We start from the raw sequence: 13,211 nt of genomic DNA, 5'->3' as shown, positions 1-13,211 counted from the left end.
AGCAACGCGGAGACCTCCGCACCGACAAAGGCCTCCCATCTTCGGTGCTAGTGGTGTGCCTTCCAAGGCTGTCACGTCTGGCAGGTGTGTCTGCACGAAATTTCACTTCTGCACATACACAATACGCAAAATCCCACATGAGGATGTGTGCATGAGCGAGATTTCGGCAATTATCACCAACATTTTTGCTGCCGGGCATGCAGGGAAGCAAAAACTTGGCTGAAATCACCAAAATGTTGCACGAGCATCTTCACACAACATTTCACTTGCTGCACATGCACAGAAGTGAAATCTCATGCGCGGGTGCATGGATGTATATCAGGGCCCCACAGCTGTGCAAAATGCCCTAAAATCACTACCAGAACGTAGGACTTGACCGTTGCGGTAGCAGGCCATCACTGCTCCCCATCCTCCATAATCCCGTGGATCCCGTGGACTCACTGTTGGGCTGGCAGTAGTGAAGGCCCTGGTTGCTTGTGGTGCACTGCGACCCCACCGGGCAGCGGAAAGGCTCGCACTGGATTTGTCCGCTGAGACAGGTGCAGTGTTGTTGGCAGCCGCTCGTCACCCAGGAGTCTCCAGACTAAAAAAGAAACGCAGCGGGTGAGGATTCAGGGTATCCCTGGCCGGCTTGATGCCACGCTCGACTGCCCCCACCATCCCCGGCTGGTTCCAGAACACCGAGTAGCCTCAGCATTTGTGGGTAGCTGGATGGAAAACCACCAGGTGATCAAAGCAGCCAAGATTTGTCCTTTCCGGCAGGCCTGGGGCTGTGGAGCTCACAGCTGTAATCGTCGAGATTTCAGCCACGGAATGATACATATGGGTTTAAATTGTTTTGACCCTTGAGATGTTTTTAAGATTTTATTGTTGTTTATTTATTATACATTTGTTTTTTGAATTTATGGGTCGCCGTTCCTTAGCAGACTCAGGGCGGCATACAAATCTAATAAATAAATAAATAAATAAATAAATAAATAAATACATACATACATACATACATATATACATAAACAAACAAACAAACAAACAAACAAACTTATTTGATTCGACTTTTATGCCACCCAATCCCAATGGGACTTATAACAATAAAATAATTATAAATTATAATTGTAATTTGAGTCCCAGGAGAAGGGCGCCATAGAAATCTGATAGGTACAGAGAGAGAGAGAGAGAGAGAATAGATTTGGGACAGACAGACAGACAGACAGACAGACAGATATAAAAAGATATACCAATTAAACCCCAATATAAACAACATACGGCCACCACACATTCACACTACTGGCCAGATTGAAGATCTATTGTTCGACAGCCCCAGGCCTGCTGGCATGAATATGTTTTCAATGCTTTTCGGAAGGTGAGGTGAATGGGGGGGGGTACGAATCTTTGGGGGGGTTGGTTCCAGAGGTCCAGGGCCGCAACAGAGAAGGCTCTGCCCCGTGGTCCCACCGGTTGGCATTGTTAAGCTGCCCGGAGCCCTTTGGGAGTTGGGTGACATCTAAATTTAATAAGTAATTAAGTAAATAAGCAAGCAAATAAACAAATAAAACAAACAAATAGGCAAAGAAATGAACAAATAAACAAAACTGACAAATAGACAGATAAACAAATAAACAAAAACAAATAAGTAAATAAGTAAATAGATAAATAGACAAAGAAACAAACAAAACCAACAAGTAGATAAATAAACAAAAACAAACAAACAAGCAAATAGATAAATAGACAAAGAAATAAACAAATAAACAAATAAACAAATAATTTTGTGGCTACTTGGATCGTGGCAACAAAAGCTAATTGGTGCCAGGTTTAGCTCTTGGTCACTGAGGGTGGCACGCTGCCCATAGAAGTAGGGATGGACTGCCATCTTCAACGCTACCGTTGCAACCTCCGAGGCCGTCACAGGTGCGCATGTGCCCATTGGTGCAAGATTTTGCTTCTACGCATGTACAGCACGTGAAATCTTGCACGAGGACGTGTGTGCGTGAGTGAGATCTCGGTGCATAGAAGCAAAAGAACCAGCAAAAATTTATGAAATCTCACTCGTCGGGATCGCGCATCTCGACAATCACTACTGGAACGTAGCACCTACACATTCCAGGAAGGGCCCATCCCTGCATAGAAGGCGGGAGCCCCTCGGTCCCGCACAAGCCCCCTGCCCACTTACATTGTGGTATTCCTGCTGAGGGTCCTGGCATCCACACTCCCGCATGGGGACGCAGGTGAGGTCGCTGAGCACGTAGCCTCGGTCGCATTTGCAGCCTTCTACGCAGGACACCGGGTGGTGGCAGATGGCGGGGGCGTGGAGGTGGGAGCAGGTGGCCGGACAGGGAGAGGCGCATTCGGAGAAGTGGCTGTTTGGTGGGCAGGGAAGAGCTGCGCCCGGAAGAGAGGAGAGAGAGAGAAGGCCAGAAAGGCAACGGTTAATTTCGGAAGCAGAAACCGATTCCTCCCCGTGTGTTGAACCACGCGGCTGAGGATATTTCTCGTCAACCACGTGTGGGTTGCGGAGGGGCTTTACGCTAATCAATACAGGTAGTCCTCGATTTATGACACAAAGCCCTTCATGGCATCGGACCAGACTACGTCCGGGACCGCCTTCTGCCGCACGAATCCCAGGGGCCAATTAGGTCCCACAGAGTTGGCCTTCTCCAGGTCCCGTCGACGAATCAATTCTGTCTGGCGGGACCCAGGGGAAGAGCCTTCTCTGTGGCGGCCCCGGCCCTCTGGAATCAACTCCCCCCGGAGATTCGAATTGCCCCTACCCTTCCCACCTTCCGCAAGATGTTGAAGACTGATCTATGTCGTCAGGCATGGGGGGAATAACTATCCCTTCCCCCCACCACCACCTTTTTTCCTGACTGTAATACATGGGAATGGTGTGTTTATGCAGTAATGATTGTTTTTAATATCTATGGGTTTTAAATTTCATTTTTTATCTAATATTGGATTTGTATTCTGTGTACTGTATTGTTGTTGTGGTGAGCTGTCCCGTGTCTTTGGAGAGGGGCGGCATAAAAATCTAATAAATACTAACTTAACACTACAATCGCCAAGCACCCAGATTTTTGCTCACAGAATGCTGCAATGGTCGGAAGTGTGTAAAACAATCATAAATCACTTTTTTCCGGTGCTGTTGTAACTTTAAACGGTCACTAAATGAATAGTCGTAAATCGATGATTACCCAAAATGTACATTATTAACTTAGGTGCGAGTAGCCTTTGAGTTGGAACCACAACGGAGACTGAAATTTAACTTGCCAAGGGAAACATTCGTTAAGAGAGTTTGCTGTGTCCTTGCGTGAGATTTCACTTGGGGCACATGCGCAGAAGCCAAATCTCGTGTGGGAGTGCCCATCGGGTGTGTGGACGCCCATGTGCCTCCTACCATTGCACGGCCCTGGAGGGCGCACGGCTAGGAGGTAGGTCGAGCATCCCTTCGCTGGGCCGCACATAGCTCTGGTAGCGAGAATGGAGCTGCACACGCAACTCCAGACGACCGGTGTGTGCGCATGAGTGCGTCCAAGTGAGATTTTGCTTCTGCGCATGTATAGGAAGCAAAATCTTACAAGGGGATGTGCTCGAGAGAGAGATTTTGCCGATTTTTTTTTTGCTGAACCCCCCCCCCCCCAAAAATCTCACAGGGACCTGCCTCCCCTCACAAGATTTATGCGCAGAAGCTAAATCTTACTCGGATGCATGTGCACGTCCACCGGTCCCCTGGATCTGGGTGCGGAGCGGTAATTAGGAATGCCGGCCTGGCCGTAGTCTCCCGACTGCCCTCCCTCCCATTCCCCTCTGATCCTTTGCCTCGCTTGCTGGGTTCTTCCTGCGCGTGTGGCCCTTGGGGGCCCCCGCCCGCTCTCCCGCTGGGCACTTACGGCAGAAGGTGCTGTTTCTCCAGGAGATGCCAGTCACGCCGTAGCTCCTGCAGGCCTCCACGTAGGCCTGGATGTTGTCGCAGAGGACCGAGTTCATGCCCTGGTACTGGCACATGTCGTACAGGCAGTTCTGGAAGAAAAGCTTCGGCTCGATGAGGGAGTGGCAAGCCTGGTACTTGGGCGCCATGATCTCTAGGCACAAGGCGCTCAGGCGCTCCAGTTCCTGGTCCGAGCAGCTGGGGTTCAAATCCGGACGGTTATCGGGCTGGCAGCTGTCCACATGGAAAAGAAACGGGGGGAAAAGAGGCTGTGATTTTATTTTCTAGAATTACATTAAAGGGTGTGTGTGGATGTGCTAGCATGCGTGCATGTGCCAACACCCATTCCCTCCCCTCCCCATGTATGTGCAACCCCTCCACGCTGCCACAGTGCATGCACATTCCCTCCACCATCCCTGCAATGCGCATAGCCCTCACTGAAGCCTGGGACGTGGACTATAAAGCCCTTCATGGCATTGGGCCAGAATATCTCCGGGACGCCTTCTGCTGCACAAATCCCAGCGACCGATTAAGTCCCACAGAGTTGGCCTTCCCTGGGTCCCGTCGACTAAACAATGTTGTTTGGTGGGTCCCAGGGGAAGAGCCTTCTCTGTGGCAGCCCCGACTCTCTGGAAACAGCTCCCCCCGGAGATTAGAACTGCCCCCACCCTCCTTGCCTTTTGTAAACGCCTTAAAACCCACCTCTGCCATCAGGCGTGGGGGCATTGAGATATTCATTCCCCCCAGGCCTATACAATTTATGCGTGGTATATTTGTGTGTATGTTTGGTTTTTAATAAAGGTTTTTAGTTATTTTAAATATTAGATTTGTTATATGTTGTTTTATTATTGTCTTTATCGGCCCCGAGTCTACCGAGAGGGGTGGCACACAAATCTAATAAATAAATAAAAAAAATTAAAAAATATTTTAAAAAACGGCCCAATGGGCAAACCAGAAGTTTGGAAAAACGCACTTCTGGTTTGCAAAGGGCTGTTTTTGGCACTCCGGAGGGTTCAGGAAAGCCCCAGAGTGCGAAAAACAGCACAACAGGCAAACCAGAATTTCAGAAAACGCACCTCTAGTTTGCCCATTGTGCTGTTTTTTGCACTCTGGGGCTTCAGAAAGTTTCCCTGAATCCTCCAGAGTGCAAAAAATACCACAACAGGCAAACCGGAGGAGCGTTTTCCAAACTTCCGGTTTGTCCATGGGAGTGGGGTGTTTGTTTGGCACACTGGGGCTTCAGGGAAGCTTACCTGAAGCGTCCAGAGGGTGAAGCAGCCTTCCCCAAGGCCGAAAATCAGCTGGCCGGCCTGCGCATGCGCACTGGGGCTGACCTAGGGCAACATCTCACGTGCCCCCTGATATGGCTCCGCGTGCCATAGTTTCAGCATGACGGTGTTAGGGTGTAGGTACATACATAAAGGTTGTCTTGACCTTAACCTTAGTTTACTTCCCGATCTTCCCCACCGCCACACACACACAACTTACCCAACATCACCATCCCCGGGGGCTTTCCAGCTGTTCCCAAACTGGCTGTCATTGACCGCCAAATGTCCGTTTGGCATCTGATAATCGTCGGCACTCTGGTTGTTGAAGTTACCGCACATGCCACAAACCTGGGAGAGAGGAGGATGGGTTTGATGGGAGCAGGAGTTAGTATCATGTATATAAACATTGTTATATCTTTGTATACCACCCATACGTATGTGACAAAACAAACAAACAAATAAATTCCCGGCTTCAGAGGGCCAGGAAAGTTGAGTGGAGGGGTCAGGAACCGAGGCTGAGGTCGAAGCAGTCCGCGAGGCTTACCTTCCCAAAATACGTCCCGGGCAGCTGAATCTCCAAGTGATGGTTTCCATCGAACTTCACCAGCAGCCCAAAGTCTGTCTCGATGGCGACGTAGATGCCCCTGGGAACGATGGAGACCCCCGGGATGCGGTCCTCCACGGGGAGACGGACACGCTGCCCATCGATCTGGGGGGGGGGTCAAATGGGGGAGGGAGAGCCTGAGCCATTTCTCTGAGTGGTGAGTTGGGGGTCCAGATGTTAAAGGAGGAACAAGAGGTCTTAATTTGTAGGAGACGACCCCCCACTTTTATGGGCGAATTGTGGTCCTCCCACAGGCAGGGACTCCGAGGCCCATGGCTCATGCCCTCCCGCCAGAGGTGGGTTCCTCCCAGTTTGGACCAGTTCGCCTGAACCAGTAGCAAACAGCTGGTGATGTCATGATGACATCATGGAACCAGATCAGTTAGTGCCAGTCCGTGGAGGCTGCCATCGTTATTTGGATTTTTTGGGGGGGATATTTTTGGATTTTTGGGGGGAATTTTTTCCCAATTTCCCCCCCCCCAGGTTTCTGTTTTCCCTTCTGCGCAAATGCAGAAGTCAAGTTTCTGGCACTTCGCATGCGTTGCCTTCTTGTTTTTGGCTTTTTTGGGGGGGGATGTTTTTGGATTCTTTGCCACTGTGAATGTCCGCATGTGTGAAGCGTGTGCAAGCCAGTAGTGGGCTGCTACTGGTACGGCGTGCATAGCTTTGCTTCGCCTGCATGTAAGCGTGCGTGCCCCAGTGTGTTTTTGCCGTGCATGTACAGGAAGCAAAATGTTGTGAGGAGATGCACACACAAGAGAGATTTCGGTGAGTTTTTGCTTCTGCTCATGCGCGGAAGTAAAAACGCCAAAACCTTATGCGTGCGTGCGTCCCCTTGTAAGATTTTGTTTCCTGCGGATGTGCAAAAGTAAAAACATTGTGGTGCATATTGCATGCAGGAGAAGCAAAGCCGCGTGCGCAGCGCACTGGTAACTGCAGGATTAGGAATCCACCCCTGGCGCATGGCCATACGACACGGGTGCAAGCGAACCCACCCCTGCCTCCCGCCATCTCTCCCACTCCAGCAGGACCCTTACCAGCACCCGCCGGCTCTTCTGCAGGGTGATGGTGGCTCCCTGTAGGTGGACCGTCACGTGGCGCAGGTAGGAGGCCTCTGGCTGGCCACGCTCCTCGTTCTTGGCCGTGATGTTGAAGAGCGGGAGGCGAGAGTCTTGCTGGCACAGGGCCACCAGGGTATAAGTGCAGGTGCCCATGAAGGAGACCATCTTGCCATCAAAGGTGTAGTAGTGGGGGTCTCCGGCCACATGGCAAGTGGCCACTCCTGCAGAGAAGAGAAGAGTTAAAGGTGAGCTCCAGCGGCCAGCAGGGGTCCCAGAGTGCCATTGACCACAGGTAGAGATCTGTTAGTATTATATATGTAACTGCTTGGATTTGGCAATATATAAACAAGCTAACAATGAATGCTTGTATGTATTGAAGCATTATAGCTTTGAGAGTTAGTGTTGGAGACTGCCACAAGAGGGAGCCAGAAAAGTGATTCTCTCTCTTTGTGTCTCTATTATTTCTCTGTTTGGTATTGCTGATTGCTATAGTAAGAACTGTATGTTCGATGCTGGTTTATGTATTTGTAAGCTGGACTAGCAAGGCTTGTAGTATTGTTAATGTATTGAGAGTTATTGACTGATATGTTTGTGTATGACTGGACTGTTCAACTTGACCACAATATTTGCTAAATACTACTTTATACATTATCAAGGATGTGCCATGTGCATCCTTGATAACTCAGAGGTTGCTGTGCACACTCTTTAACAAGATCTCACCTGTGTCTTGGCAGCCCAGCAGGCCTTCGACCGGGCGGCACTCCTGGACCGGGGTACAACTCCATTCCTGGCAGGTGATCTGGTTGCCAGCGGCACAGGAACAGCGCTGGGTGCAGTCCGAGGTGCCCATCCAGCTGTCACCAACCTGAAGATGGAAAGAGGGAGGGCGGGGGCATTGAGGAGGAGAAACTGATCAGGTGGCATTGTTGTGGGTACTATGCTCGTCTCTCTCTCTCTCTCTCTCTCTCTCTTTCTCTCAAAGTGTCATTGCAGCCCTTTGGGTCATAACAGCAGGAGCCTCGGTGGCCCAGTGGTTAGAGCGCAGTACTGCAGGCTATTTCTGCTGATCACCAGCTGCCAGCAGTTTGGTGGATCGAATCTCACCAGGCTCAAGGTTGACTCAGCCTTCCGTCCTTCTGAGGTGGGTCAAATGAGGACCTGGATTGTTGGGGGCGTTATAAGCTGGTGGGGGTTACCACCACTGCCGCTACCGATATACTGCGTGTGCAGCTTCAGGTCTCTAGCATCATCCCAGCGAGATATGTTGGGAGGCGTGAGCGTGCACTCTGCTGTATTGGTAGCCACTACTGGTTCCATTTGCTGACTTCCAGTTGGACGGTAAGTTCCATTTCTTTGCTCTTCTAGGAGCCCGGGGAGTGCGAAAATGGCCTCCTCTGCTCCCGGAGGTCCTCCAGAGGACAGAAATGGTCCGTGTCATGTTGGGATATGGGCCATTACTGGCCTCCGGAGGACCTCTGCGTGGGGAGGCCATTTTCACCCTCCCAAAGCTCCTAGAAAGGCTCTGGAGCTTGGGGAGAGCAGAAAACGGGCCTTGTGAGATGTGAGATTTTACTTCTGTGCATCTACACGCATCTACACGCAACAAAAATATGCTGGGACGCAAATGTGCAGGTGCAGGAGAACATAAGCTGTGCGTGTAGTGCACCATTCACTACCAGTCTCAACTGTACCGGTAGGAACTCACTACTGCTCCGACTGGCACTTGTGGCCCGCGTGCCGTAGGTTTTCCACAACGGACCCAGGCCTTGAGAATCAAGTTAACCCCTTTGCCGACTCCTCCCAGTCCTTCTCACCACGTGGTAGTGCCCGTCGGCATCGGTGCAGCCGCACTGGCTGGGCGTCACACACCGGTCACCGCTGAGGACGGAGCCTGAGTCACACACGCAACCCTCCACGCAGGGCAGGTCAGGGCAGCTGTTCTGGTCTTCAGGGTCCAAGCAGGTGGCGGGGCAGGCTGGGCCACAGGAGTTGTAGGAGCTTCCGGGGGGACAGTTGAGGGCTGGGGAGAGAAGAGAGAGATGTGGGGTGGGAGATTGAGAGGCAGAAAAGATTGGCTGTGTGGTAGAATAATTCATGCTGTGAGCATATGCATCCTTTTATGTCAGTTATTTACTTATTGCTTCGTCTGTCGTGGGTGTGTATTGGAGGTGGCGGTGAGCCTTTGAGGGCTGCATGCAGTGAAGTGTATGCCAGTTGGCATACACTGAAAGTGATATTAAATGTACTCCATTCCATACTACTGGAATATTGTATTCCGTTCCATTTATCCTCTCTTCTCCTCTCCTGCCCTCCCCTGCCCTGCCCTGCCCTTTTCTCTCCTCCCCCTTTCCACTCCACTCCACTCTATATTCTATATATATATTCTCTCTTCTCTTCTGGTCCAATATTTTATTCTATTCTTCATTCCAATATTTATTCTATTCTATTCTATTCTATTCTAATTCTGAATTCTATTCTGTTCCATTCCATTCCACTCCACTCCCCATTCCATTCTATATTTTATATATATTCTCTCTCCTCTCCTCTCCTCTTCCATTCCATTCCTATTCTATTGCTATTCTATTCCTGTTTTCTATTTTCTATTTATTTTCTACTATTTTCTATTTTCTCTCCTCTCTTGGTTTCTATTCTATCCTTTAAAACCCATCCTTCACGCAGGATCGTTTGAGCAAAAGACGGTAACCCTGGTTCATTTTCTTCTTGTCCATCCTGCAAGACAAGGCTACCGCCAGCTGCATTTACAAAGTGGAGCCCTTTAATCAAAAGGTTCCACAATAGATCTGTTCATTCCATCAAAATGATTCCATGTAAAATTTACTGTGTTTGAATATTCTTTACTTCTGGTCATTTGCCTGGGCAGCATTTGGAAAACGCATCATTCTCCCCTCTCCAAAGATTACAAAGCAGACAACAACACTTGTATGCTAAAAGGGAGTAAGTTGTAGCTTTAACACTAGTGGATTTCTGACTCCTCCCAGCAGGTATAAAAAGGAAGGATTCTGGGAAATTCTGGGTGGAGTTTCAACGTTGCCTTCATGGACGCTGTGTTAGATCCAGGACTCCAGAAATGTTCCCCAAAATACCTGATTTCTGCTCTACAAACACTCATCTCCTGGAAGCTGCCTGACCTGCCAGAATGTGGTGAGCTGAATTGTATACCCTATGACTCATTGCCTGGATTATATTGCTGGAATGCAATTAGCCCTGAAGCTGGTGCCTTTCCTGGAAGCATATCTGATAACTTTGCAGCAGAGAAATCTATTCCATGAACTTTAAAGACTGAATTCTGCTCATAAATGTTGCTTTTTCATATAAAGAGTGGAATTCAGAGCTTAAATCATGGGGTTTTGACTTTGGTTTCAATCTGACTAAGACCTGCATAGAACCAGCACCCGTCCTTAATTCCTCAGAAGACACCCCAGCAATCGCCCACCTCTATAGTGGGAATATATTTACGGCAAAAAGTGCTGTTCCTCCAACTGATGTGGACTCCGGCTTGAGCACAGCGGTCGGCGTAGGACTGCAGGGCAAAGCAGAGCATCGCGGCGTCTCCACCGGTTTCACAGAGGTCGTAGAAGCAGCTCTCAAATGCCCCCTCGGGGGGCACCTTGTCATGGCATGGAGCAAACGGGCCTACGGGGAGGAAACAGAAGCTCAGTTGAAATTTAATTAATTTAATTTAATTTAATTTAATTTAATTTAATTTAATTTAATTTAATTTAATTTAATTTAATTTAATTTAATTTAATTTAATTTAATTTAATTTAATTTAATTTAATTTAATTTAATTTAATTTAATTTAATTTAATTTAATTTAATTTTTAATTTAATGGACTAGAAGACCTCCAAGCCCTCTTCCAACTCTTCTGTTGTTCCTTAGGCCCCGCCTGAAAAGGCCCAGAGAGTCTAATGGTCTCTTACCTTGGGGGTCTGTAAGAATCCCACAACTGGTGGGTCCCTGGACCTCCGTTTCAATGTCTGGATTGCATTTCTCAGGATCTTTTGAGTCAGTACAGCTGCAAAGGAAGACCATACACGTCACAGGAAGGACAGCCTTCTTCAACCAGTTGTTTATTTTATTTATTTCTTTTATTCGTTTGTCAAACATGTCTGGGATAATCGTAGTTTGTATAAAGATAACATAAGTAAAAAGCAACCATAAAAGAGGACAATAGGACAGTAGGTCAGGGATGGTAGGCACAGTGCTGCACTTACAGACCTCTTAGAAACGGGAAGAGGTCGACTATAGACAGTCCAAGGTTGAAGATTTTGGGGTTTGGGGAAGAAACCAGAGTCTGGTATTTGATGCACTCTATTGCTGAAGGCTTATTTTCTGCAGTCAGGTTTGGAGCGGTTTACATTTTAGTTTGAAAATATTACATGCTTGTGTATTGCTGCGGTTGAAAGGGAAGCAGTTATTAAGAGGAAGGACATTTTAATGTATGATTTTATGAACTGCGTTTAGATCGGATCGGAGACGATGTGGTTGTAAATTGTCTAATCACAGTATTTCAAGTGTGGTGGAATAAGGTATTTTGTTGTGAGAAGAGGAGTGTAGGACTCTTCTTGTGAAATATTTCTGGACTCTCTCAATTGTGTCAATGTCTGATATGCAATGTGGGTTCCATACAGGTGAGCTGTATTCCGGAATTGGTCTAACAAATGTTTTGTATGCTCTGGTTAGCAGTGCAATGTTGCCAGAGAGAAGAAGCTATGTAAAATGAGGTTAACAACTCTTAGTGCGTTTTTGGCAATGTTGTTACAGTGGGCTCTGGCATTTAGGCCATTGGATATGAGTACTCCAAGGTCTTTGACAGAGTGAGGGTCATCTACAAGTTCCTTTCCACCAAGTTTGTATTTGGTGTTCTGATTCCTTTTGCCAATGTGTAAGATAGAGCATTTGTTGGTTGAGATTTGAAGTTGCTAGTTGTTAGACCACTCAGCTACATGGTCAAGGTCTTTTAAAAGCGTAGCAGATTTGTCAGTGCTGTTGAAAAGTTATTGGTTGATTGGATTTATATGCCACCCCTCTCCAGGGACTCAATTTAACATCTATTATAATTCTTGATGTGTCATTTTACCTCTACATGGGGCTACTTTTGAAGAGTGTTCGGAAACTACAAATTGTGCAGAATGCAGCCGTGAGAGCAGTCGTGGGCCTTCCTAGACATGACCAACTCTCCGCAGATTGCATTGGCTGCCGATTGCTTTCCGGACTCAATTCAAAGTGTTGGTTATGACCTATAAAGCCCTACATGGCATCGGGCCAGAGTACTTACGGGACCGCCTTCTGCCCCATGAGTCCCAGCGACCAGTCAGGTGACATCCTCCAGAGACGGCCTTCTCCAGGTCCCATCAACTAGACAATGTCGATTGGTGGACCCTAGGGGAATAGCCTTCTCTGTGGGGGGGCCGCCCCCCTGGAATCAGCTCCCCTCAGAGATTCGTACTGTCCCCACCCTCCTCGCCTTTCGTAAGAGTCTAAAGACTCATTTATGCCGCCACGCCTGGGGTCATAAGATCCTTGCCCTCTGGCCGATGAATATATGGTGGGTTTGTTGATTGAATGTGTGCATTTTAATTGGTTTTTAGTTTTTGGATTTAACTCTTAACTTTAATTAATTGAATTTCGATGCAAATTGTCTTTTTTGTATGATGTAAACTGCCCCAAGTCCCCGCACAGGGGCAGCATATAAATCTGACTGATAGATAGATAGATAGATAGATAGATAGAGAGAGAGAGAGAGAGAGAGAGAGAGAGAGAGAGATAGCATGATAGATAGATAGATAGATAGAAATAGATAGATAGATAGATAGATAGATAGATAGATAGATAGATAGATAGATAGATAGATAGATAGATAGATAGATAGGATAGGATAGATAGGATAGATAGGATAGATAGATGGATAGATGGATAGATGGATAGATGGATAGATGGATAGATGGATAGATGGATAGATGGATAGATAGGATAGATAGGATAGATAGGATAGATAGATAGATTAGATATAGATAGATAGATAGATAGATAAATAGATAGATAGATAGATAGATAGATAGATAGATAGATAGATAGGATAGATAGATAGATAGATAGATAGATAGATAGATAGATAGATAGATAGATAGATAGGATAGATAGATAGATAGATAGATAGATAGATAGATAGATAGATAGATAGATAGATAGATAGATAGATAGATAGATAGATGTGTGACTGGTCCACAGAGGTACATTTAGTGCCAATCCTGTCACATAAACTCGTATGTGTACAGAATTTAGGTGATGGAGTTGTCATCACACCTGATATGTGGGCATAATTGCATGCGGGTGG

The 13,211-nt window shown here is 47.4% G+C and overlaps 1 protein-coding gene across 1 annotated transcript in view; it reads right to left on the bottom strand.

Annotated features, from left to right (window-relative positions):
- Nucleotides 1-13,211, bottom strand: part of ZAN (zonadhesin) — a 49,446-nt gene that overhangs the window by 10,431 nt on the left and 25,804 nt on the right. The window contains exons 18-27 of the mRNA XM_070728736.1: nucleotides 10,795-10,889; nucleotides 10,330-10,506; nucleotides 8,667-8,872; nucleotides 7,573-7,717; nucleotides 6,829-7,073; nucleotides 5,732-5,896; nucleotides 5,408-5,535; nucleotides 3,882-4,153; nucleotides 2,168-2,376; nucleotides 442-583 (exon numbers count right to left, since the gene is read on the bottom strand). Of these exons, the coding sequence (XP_070584837.1) occupies nucleotides 442-583; nucleotides 2,168-2,376; nucleotides 3,882-4,153; nucleotides 5,408-5,535; nucleotides 5,732-5,896; nucleotides 6,829-7,073; nucleotides 7,573-7,717; nucleotides 8,667-8,872; nucleotides 10,330-10,506; nucleotides 10,795-10,889 (1,784 nt within the window). The remainder of the gene's footprint in view (nucleotides 1-441; nucleotides 584-2,167; nucleotides 2,377-3,881; nucleotides 4,154-5,407; nucleotides 5,536-5,731; nucleotides 5,897-6,828; nucleotides 7,074-7,572; nucleotides 7,718-8,666; nucleotides 8,873-10,329; nucleotides 10,507-10,794; nucleotides 10,890-13,211) is intronic.

The sequence above is a fragment of the Erythrolamprus reginae genome, chromosome Z (genome assembly GCF_031021105.1).
Source record: "Erythrolamprus reginae isolate rEryReg1 chromosome Z, rEryReg1.hap1, whole genome shotgun sequence".
Taxonomy (NCBI): domain Eukaryota; kingdom Metazoa; phylum Chordata; class Lepidosauria; order Squamata; family Dipsadidae; genus Erythrolamprus; species Erythrolamprus reginae.
This window is presented reverse-complemented; position numbering and strand designations above follow the sequence as displayed.